At 42.9% G+C, this 20,917-nt stretch overlaps 1 protein-coding gene across 5 annotated transcripts in view; it reads right to left on the minus strand.

The window, feature by feature from the left end:
- Positions 1–20,917, minus strand: part of PRKAG2 (protein kinase AMP-activated non-catalytic subunit gamma 2) — a 206,258-nt gene that overhangs the window by 39,053 nt on the left and 146,288 nt on the right. For 4 of the 5 annotated variants that reach the window (XM_085050220.1, XM_085050221.1, XM_085050223.1 and 1 more), the window contains one exon: positions 4,303–4,384. In XM_085050220.1, coding sequence (XP_084906346.1) covers positions 4,303–4,384 — 82 coding nt within the window. Of the gene's footprint in view, positions 1–4,302; positions 4,385–4,643; positions 4,780–20,917 lie in introns of those variants that run through there. The other variant, XM_085050224.1, reaches the window with a different exon arrangement.

The raw sequence follows: 20,917 nt of genomic DNA on the forward strand, positions 1-20,917 counted from the left end.
TAATGAATGTTTATTAGAAATTAATTACAGTTGCAAAACAATGGCTTAACTTTACCACCTCCTAACCCAAGCCCTTGATCCTTCAGTCTTAAGAAGGAAACAAAACCCAACCTGCCTATTAACATGCATTTTATTACAAGCTTCTTTTAATTATTTTTGGCCCCAGAGTGACATCTGTTTTCATACCTCTATTCAGATATTCACTTGACAGCAGGAGGCTGGCAGACAGGAAGAGCTCAAGAACTACTTGTAATAAGACACAGTGAGAAAACCTGCAGAGCAGGGAAGGAATGACCCCAGACACAACAGCAGTGAAGATGCAATTACTGGTGAAAGTCCATTTCACGAGACAGGCAGAAAGGAGCAGGGAACAGAAGAGATGAAGGCCAGAGCATTACTAGGAGAGATTCCACCCTAATGCAAACTGTTTATCCAATGTCTAAACCCTGCTTTGTGCAACAATCCAGAGAAGTAGAGCATTCAAGAGGGAGCACATTGGTGCCATGACGCTGATGCTACAACTGCTGCAGACACTTTGCAGAATTCCCTTTTTTAAGACTAGGAAATGAACCCAGATACAGCAGAGCCCTGCAATTAACTCAGTCTGCAGAAAACACCTCTAAAAGGGTTTTGCAGATGCTACAGAAAAGTAGATAATTCTGTTTCCAGCAGATGCTACTTTATTACTCAAGGTGAGCAGAAGGAAGAGATTAAAATGGATGAGAAACAATATTGCAACAAAGCTGGTTTCCACACTAACATGCTAACACTATACCCACTGAATCAATACACCTGACAGGCACCCATTTGCTACTCTAACCTAGTTTCTCACAGCACAGGTAGATGTTGGAACACAACCATTTACGGAATTCCAGCTTAACAAATTAAAGCTTGTAAGTGTAAATCATTAACTGAAGTCCTTTTTTTATATTAGATCTTTGGAATATTTTTTCCTTGTCCTTTCCCAAGCTCATCATATCATCCATAAAAGAAAACCCAGAACTACTCTTGACACTGATCAGAAGTAGAAACATCCTTACTAAAGAAACATTATTGCACAAACACTAGAGCTGAAGAATAAAACCCATAATATGTATGAAGACAACCAGTTTTTGATCATTTATGACATTCATGAGAGGTCTCAGCATTGTATTTCAGGCTATAACGAGAAAGTCCAAACCCATCAACAGGTAGCTTTCACACCTTTTGAGGAATGTATGTAGGTCATTCCCGTCCAATGAATACTGAGAAAGATGAGTTCAGAATATTTTACTCAAAGTTTTCTCTTTATTTTTAAGCTGAGCACCCTCCAGTTTAAAAAGAGACTCTGGACTTCTTACAGGGGAGTTTTTACTTTCCTGCTCTGACTGCTGCTTGGAAAAGGTCCTTTAGGGAGCCCTAAATAAAATAAATATCCCTGGCCTGTCCAGTCCTTCTCTGTGTACATAATGAGCCTACAGTTTCAGCTGTGGTGCACTGGTACTGTTTAACGTCATTTAAGATTTAGACTTACACATCACCAAAGCAGTATTATTAAGTCAGTCCTAGACAGAACCAGTAAGAAATTACCCTGATCTTTGAGAGTTCAGCCAGATAGATGAAGATGTTTTAAGCCGAACACACGACCAGCACTTCCCTCTGCAACAATAGCATCCTATCTAACATGGTCCATGCTAATTAGGTACAAAACAGTTTACATACATTCTTTGTATATAATGGAAATTAAAATTGCTCTTCAGCTGACAGCACTGTTTTACTTAGAAATCACATCATCAGGCCGAACTCTGCATACTTCATTACAGTACTACATAAACCATAAATCTTTCTAGTGCCATTTTTTCAATTTAACTCTCTTAATTAGAATCCAAATTAAATGAATGCCTCTGTGCTTTCCCATTCTCGTTTGTGTAACCTTTAAGAGGGACAAACAAATCCATTTCACATCCTGGATGGCATTCAGTGCACACATTGAGCTTCATTTTTCAGCTCTTTTTATTAAGCTCCCTGTTTCAACAAAACTGCTGCATAATTTGATACACAAGATAGTTAGCAACTGTTGATAGACACAGAACTGGAAAGCTCACAGGAGCAAATACTCCAAAGCAAAGACAGCCAGGAAAGCAGTTCCAAAACAAGTTTCAAATTTCTCATTCAACTCTCAATTTTAAGTGTCAGCAGAGAGACTAAGTTTGACAAAAGATCATCAGTTACAGTTTGGCTACAGCCACTTAATGAAACCTTATCAAGATTTCTAAGGTGTTTCTCAACTTCTGAGCACTTACTACTTGCCATCCAACAAGAAAGTGAACATCTCAGATGTCATTTTACTCTCCCACCCCGAATATTAGCACAAACACAACAGCAACCAGTGCAAAAATTTAGGTCATAAAACAGGTACTGCAACTAAGCTGCTGCATTTCCAGCTGCATCTTAATTTTCTCTGATTCTCTTTTTCTGGGCCTTCTCACAGAGAAACCCTCTGGGCAGAAGGTTTTGGTCTGACATACACACTCACTTTTACTCACATCTTAGGTTCTGAATACAGCACTCTACATCCTTTACACTTGGCTTTAAAATTAGGCCTCAAGCTAGGTTCTCATTTAGTCTGAAAGGCTAATAAGGTGACTGCTTCCTTTCAAAACCCACACACTACTTTACACTGGCCAGAAGTTCGCTATTAGCCATGATCTTCTGACAGGTCCCTGACCTGCTCTCACCCACCCAGCGTGAGCATCCATCCACAAAGCCTCAACTTTAGAGCTAAATGAATTAGGAGACAAAGCAAAACAGAAGCCTGAGAATCAGAAAAAAAAAAAATAAAACTACTAAACTTTCTTAAGAATTCTGATTATTTTATTGCAGGGCTTTAGAATACAAGCAGATCTTCAACCCTTATCAAGTGTCTCTGAATAATCCTACGTTACACTTTTAAAAGCACAAAGGTGTTTCAAAACTAAATGTTTGTTGATTTGTCTTCATATACTTAATTTGTAAGATGTTTAAAACAGATTTTAATATGGCTTAACTATTAATGATTCAGCAGGTTTTAGGAACTGGTATCTCACAGTAGCAAGCTTTATGTAAAAATAAATAGGTAAACTGGTAACTTTCTACCTCGCCATAAGCATAACATGAACCCCTAACTAAAAATAGTTAAACAGTGTAAGGAAAAAAAAACCCTACAAGTTAGCAACAGATCCCCTGCACCAAATACTCATACTTAAGCATGTTCAAGATGCACAAAGGCACAAGCATTTCATTGCAATTCAAACTCTGTCTGGACTCCTAAAAAAAAAAAAAAAAAAAAAAAAAGGCAGCAGCTCAAAGAATGCAATTGTTAAGAGCTTCCTTTTCTCACACACAGAAAGATTAAAATAAAAGGTGTTACTTTTCCAGACCAGTCCCACAACTGCAGGCAGCATGCTAGTAACCAAGAAGCTGCCTTATTAGCATACCAGCTTAGATATATATCTTCTCACAGAATGACTCAGCCTGCTATTTTCAAAGTTTTCCTTAAATATTTGTCCTACATTTTACAATAGGAGTTACCAACAACAGCAAAACACATCCCATAAAGTCTTAGCCACTTCACAATGCTGAGCATGGAGATTAAGCCATGCGTCCACATTTGCATCCACTAAGCTAATCCTTTCTGAAAATGAAAGCTCGAGATATCCAGCACGGAGCTTTCCGAGGTAAAGTGGCTGCTTGGTGCAAGCTGGAGGAAAAAAAATAAAAATCCACGCTTCCCCCCAGCACGGTTTAGTGCCTGCAAGAGGGACAAACTCGCCAGGAGTTGCCCCAGTGGAGCACAGCACGGTGTGTCAGAACTGCAGCTCTCAGAGCACAGCGAGGAACAGCCACAGAGCGCAGCCACATAAGGAAAATTCAGCGTACAGCTGCCGCTCCGAACAGATGTATGCGCTGCCATAAGGAGTGCAAGCTTCACTTGAAAGAGCTTTCCATCGCCGCTCGCAAAGTCTATATTTGGTATGGCAGACGTATTGGAGGAGAAGGGGTGTTTTACGGGGAGGAGGAGGGGGTGCCGTGAGCGCGGCGCTGCCCGGAGCGGCACCGGCACAAAGCGCCGCGGCGGGAACGGCACCGGCAGCGGCACCGGCAGCGGGACAAAGCTCCGCAGCGGGATCGCGCCGACCCGCCCCGCAAGGACACGGCCCGGGCACGGCACATCCCCCGCTCCCCGCCGGGGATCCCCCGCTGCCGTCCCCTGCCCCGAGCCCGCCGGCCGTGTGGGTGTCCCCGGCCCGCCCCCGACCCCCCGCCGCCGCCGTGGGCTTTTACCTTCATCTTCGAGCTCTAGTTTCTCCAGCATCCCTTCGGAGGCGGCCGGGAGCTGCGAGGGAGCCGGAGCCGCTGCCGCCGCCTGCGGGAGGGAAGAGAGGAGAAGGGGATGAGCATCCAGGCGCGCACTCACCGGCCCCGCGGCGGCATCGGGCGGGGAGTGGCGGCGCGGAGCGGGCGGAGGGGAGGGAAGGCGGGACGGCGGCTGCTGCCCCTCGGCCTCCGCACACGCTGCCGCTCGCTCGCACACACCGCGGGGGGAGGAACCGGGGGGAGGAACCGAGGCTCGCCCTCCCCCAGCCCGTGAAGCCCCGGGCTCCCCCCGGGCTCCCCGGCCGTGCCTCCTGCGGGCGCCGCCTCTTCCCCGCTCGGCGGGAGCGGCTCCCCGGGCGCCCGTTCGCAGGACGGCGCTTCCCGCCACGCCTCGCCGCTCCCCCCTCCCCCCGGCGGAGCGATTGGTACGTTCCGTTTTGCTGCAGTCGAGCCCGTTGGTCAGCGGCGGGAGGGGGAGGGAGCTACCACTTCCGCGCGGAAAAGGGAGGAGGAGGAGGGGGAGGTTTGGTGCCCTGAGAGCTCTGCCGAGGCAGCCGCCTCTCGCAGCCCGTTCCGCAGGGTCGATTGTTCTCCAGGCTGCCCTGGACTAGAGCGGTGCGACAGAAGGCGGACCGGGGGAAACCCTTCGCTCCCCCCGCCAGTGGGGGTTGGTACGCTCCCGCGCGTTCACCTGCGAGGCAGCGGCGGGCAAGCGGACGGTTCCACTACCCCCCGGGGGGGGGGGTGTAGGGGTGTTGAGGGGTTTCCCCTGTGTGCGACGGGAGCTCCCGCAGTGCGCCGAGCCGCTCTCCCGGCCCCGGGGTGCCCTCTATCTCGGGAAACCCCCTCTATTCCGAGGTTCTCTCTAATCCCGAGGTGTTCTCCACGTCGGGATAGCTGCTGTGTCTCAGAATGTCCTCTGCACAGGTCGGGATCCCCGCTCTATCCCGGGGTACCCTCCATAGCGGCGTGTATCCCGGGATACCCGCTCTGTTCAGAGGTGCCCTCTAGCCCGGGCTACCCGCTCTGGGCACGGGCGCGCTCGCTTCCATTTCAAACCATCCCAGATGAAGTTACAATTCGAGATCAGCCCGAATGTCGGCGTGTCCCGGGGAAGCGGCGCGGCTCTGCGCTCCCCGAGGCGCCCAGGCGCGGTGTGGGAAGGACGGAGCTCCGCCGCGGGAGGCTCCAGCTCAGCACGGGTGGGACTCACTGCATCACAGCCCCCAAACCGGGCTGCAGCAGGAGCGGGAGAAATCAGGAAATATTCGGAATACAGCGGTCATTTACATTTATTTCGGCTGTGAGGTGTGCTAAGCTTTAGCTGAGCTTCCTTAGCCGTACTGAGCAGGTCCCCGCCGGCTGCTTAGGGAGCTCAGCAGGACCAGCTCAGACACGGATGCTGCAGAAGGGGATAAACAGAATATTTCTTTGGCAATGGCAGCAGATCTTGTGGGCAGACACACTGGATGGTGCTCCAAAGGAGTCATCAGGACACATTTTAAACCTAGTGGTGCCAAGGGGAAGTTCAAGCTTCAAAAGTTCGGGAAGCCCTTCAAGGAAGGGAAGGTTTATTAGACCTAGGATAGCACAGTAATGTGCAGATAACGTAGGGAAATATGAAAGATAATGAGAATTAAAGCTATGAGGGGGGGAGAGAGCCAAGATTTATGGAAAACAGAAAGCTGTCTTGTAATTTCTCAAGTCCAGCAAAGTTTCAAGCAAGGAAACTAACTGCTGGTGACAGCTTTTTTCTTTTCCCAAGCTGCCTCTTTCAAAGCACACTTTTAAGGACATATGAGGAAGTTAACAATATCCATTTCTTCTTCACTGTAAAGATCCTTTGAAAATTCTAAAGAATTTCATTCATAGCTGGATTTTGAAGACACTTCTAGGATTTCAATAAATGCTCTAGCTGACCAGTCACATAAGATACCAAAGCAGTTAGTATTAATTTATAACATTCTCAGCCTAGTAATCAAAGCACTTTGGAAGCTTTTAATTATCTCTGGGAGCTAGCTTTAAAAGCTCTAAATTATTTATCTTCCTTATCGCGTACCTTGATAGTGATAAGAGTTTTTAACATCTTTTCCTAACCAGAGGAAGAGAAGATCACATATCTGATTGGAAATAACTGCCATGATTTTGTTTCTTTTTTTTTTTTTAATTTACTCCCTATAATTATCTAGTAAGCACTAGCCATGAGGAAGTACAACTCTGAGGTTGCTTGTAGCTGGAAGTGACACTAAGACTTGAAAGGTATGCATTGAATTTCACCCACTACAGAACATGATATGTTTGTAAGAAGTCAGTTAAGCCTATTTCATGCTACAATGCTGTGAACCTCAGAGCACACTGCAAGATCAGGGTTTTCCAGTGGCAGAATCTACGTCCAGAGCAAGAGTACTATGAGAAACTCAAGATAATAAAAGCAGTAATTTAATATACAACAAAGATTTGTAATGGAAACATGTACCATCCACTCTGCTCAAAAAGGAAACCTGAAGAAAGTGGAGAACTAAAGGCTGAAACCCCATCCTTCACTGTGTCTGCAGTCTCACGATTTGTATAAACCAATTTTGGAACGAGCTGCTGATCATGGCGTTCCTTTTGCTCCTCGCTTTGCATTCTGGCTCCTTTTGGCTTGTAGGCAACACAGTGAGTCAGAACAGGAAACTGATGCAGCTGAAAACCAAAGGGATTACAAGAAAAGACTGGGTTTTATCCAGATGAGATCCAGATCCAACTCCTGTCCAGTTGTATCAGCACTGGCACATGAATTGTCCAGGGCAGGAGTGACAGTGGACCACACCTTCTGGGAACAACCCACCCTTAAATCAGCCTAAATCATGGTCAGAACACTGTCCTGTTCATTATGGACAGGATTAGATAAATTAGAAGACACTTTTAACAGTATTATGTCTTTACAACCTTGTTCTGTCATTTTACAGAAAGATTATTGGGTAAAGATCTAGAAAAAATGTTTCTTTAAAAGGAGCTGTAATTTCCAGTGGGGTGATACTATACATGTAATATTTCCTAGCTGGTTTTTTGTGACTGCTTGTTCTACTGCCACAGAATGTTTCCCTTAACTATAATGAAGGGATTTATCCAAATTATGCTTCAAAAGTTTGCTATCAGAGTGTGTCAGGTAACCCATTTTAACTGTTTGAGGTACCCACTGTGACAGGACAGTACACACTTGTATCCTAAATATTGCCAGGCAACATAAATGCTAGAGAGAAAAGTTTAGAAGAGAAATATGTGCAAACCCAAAACTGCCTGAACACATTTCTTCTTTGCTACATTTTCACAGGAACATTATTTATACCAAAAAACCGTGGACCTACAACACAACCTTACTATAGCTGTGGCATCAGTCTTTGTAGAGACAAAGCAAAACAACTCATGGCTGATACAACAGCAAAAGTCATAAAAGGTGGATGTCAACAGAAGGGATTTTAGGATTTCTGGGAAGGTTAGAATGTAAATTTGAATAGGTAACTGCTTACTTTGGCTGTTTTCTTTAGCTTCCTAGGGTAAAGGGAGTGAGGAGTGACTAATAGTAAAAGTAAAATCACTCCTGTAAAATTATACATGCACTTACAATGAATACATTCAAGCCTATCTGATTATCTGTGTTTCCTTATTCTGATAATCTAGGAGTCCTTTCAGTTCTATTTCAGTGTTCTATTGAAGGAATCCCATTCTTTTCATAAGAACATACTAATTATTGAAGTCATAGGGATGGCTCAGGGATATGGACAACAATTAACATCAGCAGAAGATAATTTTTATATAGTTTCCTGCCATCTTGCCTTACACTCCTCAGTGTGAGTTTGATTCCAAGATGTGTGAGGGAACAACTACCCCCATTTTAAGCAAATAGAAGAAAGAAAGATCACCAGTAAAAGCCAAGCAACCAAAGCCAAGGCACTCTCTGTCTCTAGTGAGAGGCTGAAGTGCTGTGGTGAGCAGTGTGAGTTCACTATGCTTTTGACACTCTCTTGCCTGACACACACATGAGCAAACCACATTGTCTGGGTGAAACTACTGCTAGAGGTCACAATTTTCACAAGGAAGGTACTAAGATTTCTTTGTCTAACTGTAAGGGTTTAACAGAGGGTTCCAGGGAGGTCTGTGTTCTGTCTAAAATCATTCAGTGTTTCCACCGATGACTCGATGAAGAAATATTGAATAACCTGACCACATTTTCAAATGACTGAAAGTGACTCAATGGTAAAAAAGAAGCTGCTCTTTTAGGGACAGCCCTAGAATTTCAGATAATCTTGGGAATTGCTGCAATGCTTTGAAAAACAGGGTGCACTTTGATATGGGTAAGTAGAGTGTGTTATACAATAATCAAATGCAAAAAAAAGATGGGAAAGGATCGACTTTCAGCAGTCATGCAGGGAAAAGACTTGGGGCTGTAAATAAATGTCAGACCACAATGTCTTGGAAATAAAAAAAAAAAACAACACACTATTTACAAATGTGTTATAGGTAAGATATGGAGCATCTGTTCTACACATTCCCTGGTTAGATGCCAGCTGGGATACTGCATTCAGTTTTCGGGATTTAACTCAAGAATGAACCTAGAGAGTCTAAAAAAAAAGGAACAACAATGATCTAGGCATTCAGAAAACACAACCTGTAAAGAAGGACATGAAAACTTCCCAGTTTCTTCATCAACAAAGGAAAAAAAAAAAGAAAAAAAAAGAAAAAGAAAACGGAAGGAAAATACCACAACAGTCTCCAAACATGATGTGGTTTTGTGAGAAGAAAAGTGATTAACTGTCTTCTGGGTCCACTGTTTATGGGATGAGAAGTTATCTACTTAGCCTTTTGCAAAGAATTCTTAGATTGGACTTTGGGAGAACTTTCTGAATGTATCAGAAGTGAAGAAGTGAAGCTCCAGCACGTTTTGCTGAAAAAAACCTCTAATATCTCCATCACAAGAAGTTTTTAACAACAGGTTAAAAAAACCCATTTGTTCATTGTTATTTCTATATAGTTGGTTGTGCCATGGGGGAAAATGAATTTTTAATGTCCCTTCCAGACTTGGTTTTTTTTAGTTTCTATTTTGGTCCAATCTTTAGAAAAATATGTATAGTCTTAGTATGATAATTCAATGAGAATTCTTTATATGTATGTTATGTACAAAAGCCAGTTTACTAACCATCTAATACAAGTGTAAATTTTCTTTTTCCTCCTTCCTTCAAACAAGTAGCCTTAATTCTGAAATAGCAAAATTCTAAAGCAAATATTGTCTGAGTAATAATAAAGACTACATGTTAGTCTTTGGTGACTGGGTAGGAATAGAAAGAACAACCTAAAAAAAGAAATGCTGCTGCAAATCACAAGTCAGTGTGGAACAGACTTACTTAGACATTGTAACAAAAATGTTACCTGTGTTTTATTTAGAGATAGGCATTTCCAGGTAAATTCAAGGCTGCCTTTCTCTTTCCTGATGGCTTAATGTGGGTATGCTGGAGTGGCACATGCACAGCTCAGCAGTAAAACTGAATGCCCTTCCCAGAACTTCAGACAGAAGGGAAAAAAAAAAAAAAAAGGCAGCTACTTAGCTTATAAAACCTAATGGGTTGAAGAGCAACAGAAGGAATTCCCATCTAAATGCAAATCAAGGCAAAGCCATTTTGAATGCAAGAGTAAACTACGAATGGCAATTTTCCCACCATTTGCCACTGCTCTGTACTACAATTACAGTCCTACACTACTGAAGTAGTTAACAACTCTTCTCCTGATGAGCTGTCAAAGAACAACTTACAGTTTTTCCAAATGTGTGTCATAAGTATGTTTGTTCTCTTGCAATCTGTGCAAAATTAATTTAGAACACTTCCTGCTTAGTTTTGGTTTAATTTAGCCTGGTTTGTGAAGTGGAAAAGGACAAAAAAGGGAAAAAAAGGTTTATCGGGGAAAAAAAGGCTTCATCTGCTGGTTAAACTGTAAATTAAACTCATACTTATTTTTTGCTAGAGTGTGACAACTGATACCAGTGGGTTTATGACAGCTGAGAACACTTGAATCTGTTAGGCTGAGGTCAGGATCCCATCTTGGATCCCTTCTGTATTTGAAAATGTCACCTGTGTGCTGCAAATGCTGCCTGGGGTGGCAGTCCCTGAGTCTGTGTTTGAGGACATGATCCCCATGCAGAGCTCTGGGTCTGCTCTGACAGAGTCCTCCTCAACTCCAAAAGCTCGGGGTGAGCAGAGCACCTGAGCAGGAACTGTAGTTTCTACCATTTATTCTAAGGAAGCTCTGCTCCAGCACCAAACAAACCAGTGAGGAAGGGGATGCTTCCTACAAAATTAGAGTTTTTATTTCCCATGTCCAGAAGAAATGAAATAAAAATGGCTTTAGTCTTAAAAGCCTTTTGAAATATTAAATGCTATACTCACATCAGTGCAGGGCATGTGTAAATGAAGGTGGTGACAGCTCAGATTTTACAATTTGTTTAGAAGAGACTAACCAAGCCCCATGAAAAAGCCTGGCACTGACAGTGTTCCCCACTGGATCCCTACTGGATGCAGCTGGGTGCTCTGTCCCTAATCTCCATGCCTTAGGGACACACCTGTCCTGCAGCAGGTTTGAAAGTGAGGGAGCAAGTGCATCTATTCTACATGTATTCCTAATATGTACAATAAGGCTGAAGAAGCTCTTATGATTTCATTTCAAAACAGCTCAGAGTTTGCCATTGGATAAGAAGTCTATCCCCATATTGTCAGAATATGACTTGCCCAGTAGTCCTAAGCAGGAGTTTTTTGGCATGGAATACAGAGCAACTAGACATTGCTTTTTAATTTTATAACTAATAACTAGCCTCCTGCTACAGCTATCCTCCCACGTAACAGTAGCTATGATATTAATTACTTTACAGAGTTAATTATTAGTGATAAGCAGTCACAGTTGGGGATCTTTAGTAGGTCAATGGATAACATAAATGTAACAACACTGTATTTTGGCCAAATCTTAAAATGAATTTTTTTAAAAAGGAAAATTGAGGGCATTCTGCACTAGGAAAGATGATGAAATGGACAATTTTCATTTCTACTAAATCCTCACTGCAATGCAGAGTATTGAAATCTGCTTACCCTGGAGAAACGTGAAATGAACATGCAGAGAGAATTCACAGATTTAGTGGTGAGCCCTTCCTAAATATTTCTGTATGGAAATGAACTTGGAGTTTAATCCCAGTGAGTTTTGTTCCTGACTTAATTGAGAAATATAATAGATTTACAAAACTTTCTTTGATCTAACACCAAAAACAAAGAACCTGTTTTACACAGAAAGTGTCCTCCAGCAGCTCACTTAAAGGCAAAAAAAACAAATAAAGCCAAATAAAAACAAATGTACCAGTGAGAGAAGAGTTGAGTACTTCTGAAAAAATAAACTGCAAAGAAATTAAAATCTGAAGGAATAGACTAGATCCCAAGCTAAATTCTTAGAGGGAAGTCAAGGCAGGAGTGGAGAGGAGGCAGGATTTGTTTACATAACCTCTAATCTGTAGCTGTGTGTCTGATCCTGTATCACTCTGCTACTCAGATAAGGAGGAGTTTTGAGTCAAGAATATCAGAGGCATTCTCTAGACAAGCCCTTGTGGCCAACATTCCTTCCTCAGATTACTCATGTTGAGTATAGGTGGAGTCCAAATCAAAATTATCAGTGTGACACGTTATTAATCAAACAGCCCAACAATATAAATTCTGTCCTTTTGAACACAACTTTCAAAGAAGTACTTGAGAGGAGCTAACCTGAGTTTGTTATGAATACAGATGTTACAAGTGTTATACCTGACTGCAAACACAGCGATGCCACTTAGCTTTAATCTATTCCAGAGTTTTTAAGTGTTCTAGTCTTAAATATTTGTTATTGTATATGCTCAAAAAGACATACTTCAGCTGTTTTCACACATATGCTTGAGTGCTCCTTAGGCTCTTTGAAACAGGACCAACCTCTCATCACACTCAGGGGCTCAGTGAAGAGCAAGGGGAATTATTGCTGGAGAGAGCTGCAGCAATCAGGTACTAAGCATGTTTATAGTAGATATTTTCTTGTGATAAATGTACATTAAAAACAAACAAACAAACAAAAAAAGAACAGATTAAGATACTACTAATGGTAAAAAACAGGTAAGCATCCACTAATTTAAAGTGAATGGAAAAGAAGAAAGTGAGTCCACATTCATGTATGTCTTCATTTGCTGGCATTGAACACAGGATTATTTGTGTTAGTTAAAGTTATGCACTTACTTAAGTACTTTAGCTGGATTGAGGCCAGAGTACTGATGAGTAATCTGCAGAACCGAGGCCACTGAGAATAACAAACGAAAAAAAAAATACTCAGAGCCAAATCTGATTTAAATAAACACATTTACTATCTACCATTTTGCTTTCTTCATGTTAGTGTTACATTTCAAAGCTCAGTCATGAGTAGTGACTTCACTGTGCAAACACTTATTACTAAAGCTTTCAGTCATTTTTTTAAAGTTTAAATGAAACACTTTCCCCCTAAAAAAGCCTAAAGTTAATTGATACCACACTTGAGGCTTAAGTGAACTACGCAAAATTCTAGTAACCTACGAGCAGTCTATCATCAAAGTGTAATTTTAGAATCACAAAATGGTTTGGGTTGGAAGGAACCTTAAAGATCATCTTGTTCCAACCCCCTGCCCTGGTCAAGGACACCTTCCACTTGACCAGGTTGGCTCAGAGCCCCATGCAATCTGGCCTTGGACACTTCCAGAGATGGGGACTCCACAGCTTCAAGCCCAGTTCCTCACCACTCTTACAGTAAAAAAATTCTTCCTAAAATCTATACTAAACCTTCCCTCCTTCAGCTTAAGATCACTTTCCCCTGTCCAATCACTCCATGCCCTTGAGCAGAGTCTCTCCAGCTCTCCTGTAGCCTCTTTAGGCACTGGAAGGTGCTCTAAGGTCTCCCTGAAGCTCTCTCCTCTCCAGGCTGAGCAGCCCCAGCTCTCCCAGGTCGTTTTCATGACCATCAGCAGTTCTGAAAGGCTGTAATCAGACCTATTGAACTGGGACATCATCAGATGTAGGGCAGGGTGACAGGGGTGGCTTTCTGAGAAACAGAGACAACCTTCAGCTCAGAGCTGAGTCACCCACAACCTCAATAAAACCTCCAAGAAATCTGCACAGAGCTGGACTGAACAAATATCTCCCTCTGTGGCACAAGCTGCGGCAGCTAAACAGAAAATGAGCAGCTGCTACAGGTGGCCACTTTCTGCAGGGCTCAGCACAACTGAGGATCCCAGGAGGGGAGCAGAAGGAGCTTTTGGAAGATCTCTCAAAGAGGCAGGCAAAGATATTGATGTATTTTCTCTGTGCAGTTCTAGCAGGACTTTGAACACCAAGGAGGACTTCCTTGTAGCACTTGGGGCTGGTGTGTTTGCATTTGATTTCAAGCCCACCCCACAGCTGACAAATTCTAGGTGTGAGTGCTATCAGGGGCCCCACTGCAGCTTGTGAGGCCTGTTATCTCATAGTAGCTACTATTATGCACAAACAAACCAATATATTAATAAACTTCCTTCAACACGGAGACTACGGTTGACCTGTAATCTCCCAAGTAAATTAATTTTTGACTAAAAGCTGTTTTTCAGATAGCTCTGAATGTGCATAGCTGAAGGAACCTAACCCTCTTCCCGAATTCATTCCAGATCTATTGCTCATCACTCCAGGCCTCATTTCTGTGTGCTGCTTCTTTTTTCATTGCTATGCACAAAAGAAATCTGCAATGACAGCAACACGCAATGGATATCTTCCTTCTGCCACGCATGCTTTCCCTTTTCACAGCCCCTTAACTACATCCTTCCATCATTCCAGGTACGCTGCCAGTGAAACCAGATTGTTTCAGTGCTGGTTCTGTGGTTTGACACCCTCTGGAAGGACTGAAACAAGGGCTGTGCTGAGCAAGAAGCGTGTCAAGCACCTGAGCTCAATGTTTCATGACCACAAACGGTATCATAAAGGGACATGCAAATAGTGGTAAGGCTTTTCCCTGTATTCCAGGAAGCAGAATTGAAAAAAAATTGAAATTAGTTCCATACTAAGGACAAGGGATACACTTCCAGCAAGCTCACCACCACAGTCATGTTTTTGTAGGGCTTGTGGAGATGCAGACACAAAAGTTTATTCATGGACAGTGGATGCTTTCAGGGTGGATATGGCAAATGCTGGGTTCACAGCATGTAACCTTAGATGCAGATTGAGTCTGTAGTTAAATGTCTGCAAAGAGCTGAAATTATTTCTTGACATGCCTCCCTGGGGCTCAGAAGAGCAGTCGACTTCACAGTGATCTTTTGTGTAAATCTTGATGTGCTCTGAAAACATGAGGCCTCCTGGCCACACTTACAGTCTTCAGTGTAAAAGCCTGTTGCTACAAACTTTAAGCACAACAGATTCTATCTATGGTCAGCTTATGTTAAGCCACTTGCAGTTCCTGTTCAAAAAATATGTGAGTTATAGAGAACTTTTTTTTTATCATCATAACATTTCCAATTTAGTGTAGCCCCATTTTTTTATAAATGGGAAACTGAGGCACTGAGAGACCAAGTGACTTAGAGTTGCACAGGTGATCTCTGATGGGGCAGATGGCTGCAGGAAGCTCTCTCTGATCTCCAAACCATGCCCAGCTATTGGCACTACTTCTCTCTTCTTTAAACTCTTGCTTTCCTTAATGACTCTGCCACTGAAATGCTCACTGAATTCCAAATTTTTTTTTTCTGAAACAGCAACAGCCAAGTGCTTTAGGGCATGAGAAAAAGAAGGTTGAGGAACACATCCATATCTTCACAGCATAACCTCTGTACCTATAAAATCTTTGATGATGGAACAAACTACTTAGTGACCAGTTTATATTGCACCATAGCCATGCCCTCATGGCATACTCCAGGAAACAAAGTTGCACTTTCTGTGGCAACTATTTTGTATCAAAAACAGTGTGGCCAGCAGAGCTGGGGAAATGATTGTCCCCCAAAGTCAGCATTGGTGAGGTCAAACCCCAACTCCTGTGTCCAGTTCTGGGCCCCTCACTATGAGAAAGACACTTGAGGGGCTGTAGTGTGTCTGGAGAAAGGTCTAGAGAGTAAGGAGAGTTCTGTGAGGAGCAGCTGAGGGAGCTGGGGATGTTTGGCCTGGAGACAAGGAGGCTCAGGGGAGACCTTATCTCTCTTCAACTCCCTGACAGGAGGGTGCAGCCAGGTGGAGGTTGCTCTCTGCTCCCAGGCAAGCAGTGACAGGACAAGAGGACACAGCCTCAAGGTGCTATGGAGGTTCAGTTTAGACATCAGGAGGAATTTCTTCATGGAAAGGGTTGTTAAACATTGGAATAGAGGCCCAAGGAGGTGGTGGAGTCACCATCCCTGGAGGTGCTCAAGAAACAACCGGACATGACACTCAGTGATCAAAGGTTGGCCTCAATGATCTTCGAGGTCTTTTCCAACCTGAATGATTCTGTGAGTCTGTATTCCTCACAGTGCCTCCTAAGAAATCAGCTTTGGCAGCATCCTGTTCTTGTGTGTGGGATGTCTGTTGGGATGTACTTCCATGCAGTTGTTTCTGCCAGGCTCAAGGGAAAGAAAGGGGTACGAAAGGGGTCAGGTGTCTTCTCTCATAAGCTGTGTCCCCATCAGTAGCTGTTCCCATTTACACAAGGAGCTCGATCCTTAGGTAGGATGAACCATGAATGTTTCCAAATAAATACAATCCTGGCACCCAAGGAAATGCCAGACACACAACAGCAGGCAGATTGCAATCTTGCAGCTGCTGCCCTCCCTGCCACTCTGCAGCTATTTTCCATTGTCACCACCTCTCCTCTCCTCTCCTCTCCTCTCCTCTCCTCTCCTCTCCTCTCCTCTCCTCTCCTCTCCTCTCCTCTCCTCTCCTCTCCTCTCCTCTCCTCTCCTCTCCTCTCCTCTCCTCTCCTCTCTCCTCTGTCTTTTCTGAACCTTTAATATTTCCCCCAAATCTTTTTTTCATCCTCTGTCCTTCAGCTTCTTTTCTCATCTTCAGAAGCTGCTCTTGTCATTTTGAAGTGTTTTAATAGACCATAAAAATTGCACTAAGACCCTGATCCAGCAAAGTGACTTGACACACACATAGCTTTAAGTGCTGCAGTACTGTTGACTCCAACAGAGCTACCACTGTGCTTAATTCCAGCCCCACACTTAAGTGTTTTCCTGGATCAAGGCCATCACCACATTGACATCAGCCAGAACAAAACAGCACCTGAGATTCAGCAACATAAATACATAGCAACCCCAACCAAACCCAGTGCTGTAACCTTCAGGTTACCTTTCCTCAGTGCCTCCTGTCATTGCTAACTCTGTTATGGCTACACTTAAAATCTCCTGTACAAGCATGCACTGGAAGTAGCGTTTAGGAACAACCCTGCTCAAGCCAATGCTTTTTTACGGTTTTAGAATTTGCCTGGCCTGTTTTGCTAGATCAGGCTCTTGGACAATAAGGTCCCCAGGGCAAAAAAGCATGTTTACTTTTCTGCTTGAATCATATGTGCTCATATACCACAAAATAGTAATTAGTAACTTTCTGTTCAGAGGTACAAGGAAGAAGATTCTCTACATACCACAGATGCCCTGGCTTGTGCAGTTGTAAGTGAAAAAGTATGATAGATCAAAATTTCAAAAGTCTAACGTATTAACCTTAGCACTGGCAGTTTACTGTAACCCCAAACATGCAAAGAGACTGAAGTAAGCCCTCCCCTCTTGAATTCTGCCCCAGAATTTTCTTTTGCTGACCTTCTGCCTCCATTACTTTTTTCTCTTTTATTCTCTGTTGATTACTTCACTGGTTTACACTTTAGCTTATACACCCCGTATGGTAGGAGCCTTGTCCTTTGTTAATTATAAAATAAGATTATGCACACCTTGCCCCTGTACAAATCATTATTGTCTCCCTACAATGTCTTCCACATGGCCCCACCCTCAGTTCCAGCTGAGAACTGAGCTGCTGTTGTGAACAAGCTCAAAGAATAAATATTTTGCATTCATTTCACCAGCACAATGGAAACATTTTTCCAAGCTGCTGCCAAGATGGTATCTAGTCCTCCTCTGAGTCAGCAGCCCATGCAGCTGACTTTCAAATGGCCAAACTTGCTTGATTGTAATCTTAAAAGGGAAAAAAAAAAAGCTGCATTTTTAAAGAGCTGTATTGCTCTCCTGTTGCACAAGCAGGTAGTGAGTGACACTATAAAATGTGAGAGGTAGGAGAAAGAAGCCAAACAGGAGTGAGCTCTTTTTGTTATGTCTCCTTTATTTCTCCCAGCTTCACCAGTTTATTTCATCCAGTCAGAGGAAGGGATTGGGGAATGTTGTGAGGAAGTGAGAAAGGAATATGACTGCTTTACGCAGAAAATTTCCTTTTGGTATCAACCAGCTTTTTATATTCTTTAAAGCTCTGTTGGTCTTTAAATACAGTGTATCTAAAAATAAAATGCAGACAAAACTGGGTTAAAAGAGATGAAGACAGCTAGGAATTCTAAGAGTTTCTTTCCATAAGCATTTTTTCCTTATTCTTAGGTTACTTTCCGTGTAATCCAATCCAGAGGCAGGAAAGGTGCAACCAAACAGGTTCAAAGCCGTGCATCTCTCCTCCATTCTCAGGGAAAAACTTTGGTCTATAATCCCTAAATCCTGTGAATTAACAACTCTGATGGTGAATCATTTCTGTGTTCCAAAACTGCCCAGATACAGCTGGTAGGAAACTGTCAGTGACCCTGCATGAAACTGCAGCTTTGTATTAAATCACAGAGTTGCCATTTGGCTTCTAATCACAGATGGAGGTTATTCTTACCAGAAGTTCTGATCTTCTAAGCAGAATAACAGGATGCTTATTAAATTAACAAGTCTAAAAATCAGAAATAAACCATGCCATGAGAAATCAGTTCCATGGGTAGAACAAGGCTGTCCCTCCAGCACCCTCTTACATCACAGTACTTAACCAAAAGATACCTATTTATATAGACACACGAGGCCAGATCCTTAGGTTTAGCCTTTTTATACCATGCAGAGTGCAGGATTTAGGGTGATAAAAGTAATTTAGGTTTAAGCTACTAACTCTGTCTTCAGGGTGCTGGGGTCATGATTTCGGTACCAATGAGTATCTTAAAAAAGCCCCAGAGATGCTCTAGTTTTAATTGCCTTAGCTACTTATAGCCTTATGAGAGCTGTCAAAGCAGCTGGGAATTGATTGGACTCAGCATTCTGGCAATTCATCCTTTCCACCTCGCCTTCCTCCTTTTGATCTAAGACTAGGAGGAACAGGAATTCTAAGACTTCATGTCATTAAAATAAATTCTCCACTGAGTGAACCCATAGATAGCTGATTAAATTATTTCTGTAGCTGCAGAAAAAGCCACAAGTTGACACAGGCACACATTTCCTTAAGGCAGAAAAAAATCATCTTTATGCAATAAAATTTCTCTGCACTGCAAGACTGATTACACAAATCCGAACACTGCAAACAGAATACAAATATATGAGGAAACCAGTGTTTCAGGAGGTTGTGATTGAGTATTTTTTATTTTAAAAATAACTTTTAAAGTAACTTTAAAAAAACCCCAACAAATTAACCAGTATAAAAGCAATAGCAAGATGCTTTTTGCATATTCTAAATATTAAAATGGGAGAAAAATACCAAATGGGATACAAAAGATGCAACTAATAGGGAGAAAGTGAAGTGGGGAAACAGAATATTAATAAAATGGGAGCTGTAATTAAAAAGTGTGATATAGCTGAAGCTTTCTATTTTTGTAAAGCTCACGTTCAAATGAGCTGGCTCGTTTATTCTCTATGTCCCAAAAAATCTCACTATGGACTTTCCAAACCTATTAAATAATCCTCCTATGAACTGATATTTGATTCAGTGGAGCCACCATGATGCTCTGTCAAAGGAGACTGAAATCAAATCAGGTGGGCACCCAACATTTTCCCATCAGTATTTTCATTATTGTTGCAGAGTTCATCCCAGAGCGATTCCTTTACCAGGTTTGCAACTAATTAGTCATGTGCTCACTATTGGAGAAATATCTTAAAATTAAACACATTTTCACATGGATAGCAACAGTTCCCATAGGGAGAAAGCCTTAAACAAGGATAGCTTGTTAGAGCCATGGGATCTCTCAGAGAACACAATCACCTCCCAGGAGTGCTGCTGTTAAGGCACTTAAAAGGAGCCTGGACACACCAGCACTGCCAGAGCTTTGTCACCGGTAAATGACAGCCTTTGGGGCTTTAATTTCAGTGATCAATTTACTGTGCTGTAAATCACAGCTGAACCACAGTAATGTCTTGGCACTCTCACACACTGCCTTAAACCACACGAATGCTGAAATAAGGAGTTCTGGTACATTTGAAAACTGGATTCCTTTATTCCCAGCCTGTTCTTTTTTTTTTTTAAACCTCGGAATCAAAGAACACTTTTCTGTTCTCTTAATCAGATTTCAATCTCTTTACTCACCCAGCAGATTATGGAGCTGTGATAGGTGGTATGGCTTTTTGGAGAGAGCCAAACCGAAGGACCTGCTGCACATATCCTGGTTCCCAGGCTCCTTGCCAGCACAGGGTGTGATGTAACAGCCTCTCACGCTGAACAAGTTAACAGCCCTGTTTTGGAGTTTACTACATTTTGGCTAAGAAACAGCATGAATAGCTTTGCAGGGAAGTGCTACTGTTCAACAAGCGAGGAGCTGCAGGAACAATCTGGTTTCTCCCTTTTATCCAGGACTGGGAGAGAGTCCCAGCTGTACATTGCATCTCTCCTCTCCCATATGCTGGAGCAGCAAGGACTGTGCAAAATGGATACAGACCAGACTCGGTCCCTTCTGTGTGCTCTGCAGTTCTAACAGGACTCACTCACACAAGCTAAGAGTAAGTTTCTGACTCCCTTCTGGCTGAGATTTCCTCATTTTAAGAACGTTTTGGGAAATTAATTGGTTAGGAAGTTATTTAGAGGACAGTGGCTCACTACACAATCATATAGAAAGGACCATTTGTAGGCATGTTCTGCTTTTGTCACTTCTCATGAGCAGAGGAAGCCCCAGCCTTGTTTTCCACCAGAAGAGAGCTCAAAGGCAGCACTCCAATCTCAAGCCAGCACCTTCTGGCCTGGATTCCTCTCTGTTGGGAAAGGGGAAACCAGGAAATGAGGTACCACAGAAATGCTTGTGTTTGCAGAGAACAGTGCTATTTTCACAGTGCCTTCTGCGTCAGTGGAAGAAGAAAGGATGAAAGCAAAGGATACAACCACATCATGCCCAACATACCACATTCCACTTCAAAATACGGACAAGGCGGAAACAGGGCGAACACACTCTTTACTGAATTTGCAACCTCTCTGCATTCCTTTAGTGGTTCGTAATGTCACACTAGAGAAGAGTTATCATTTACCACTTACTGCCTGAAGGTTACACCATCCAAACAACACGAGGCCAAAGTACAGAGCCATGAACCGCATTGTGAAAAAATCAAATTGCTCCTTTGCCGTTTAATTCAGCGCACGGTAATCTTTAGGTACAGCTTTGA

Source organism: Lichenostomus cassidix, chromosome 2 (assembly GCF_008360975.1).
Source record: "Lichenostomus cassidix isolate B80296 chromosome 2, HeHo_3.0, whole genome shotgun sequence".
Taxonomy (NCBI): Eukaryota; Metazoa; Chordata; class Aves; order Passeriformes; family Meliphagidae; genus Lichenostomus; species Lichenostomus cassidix.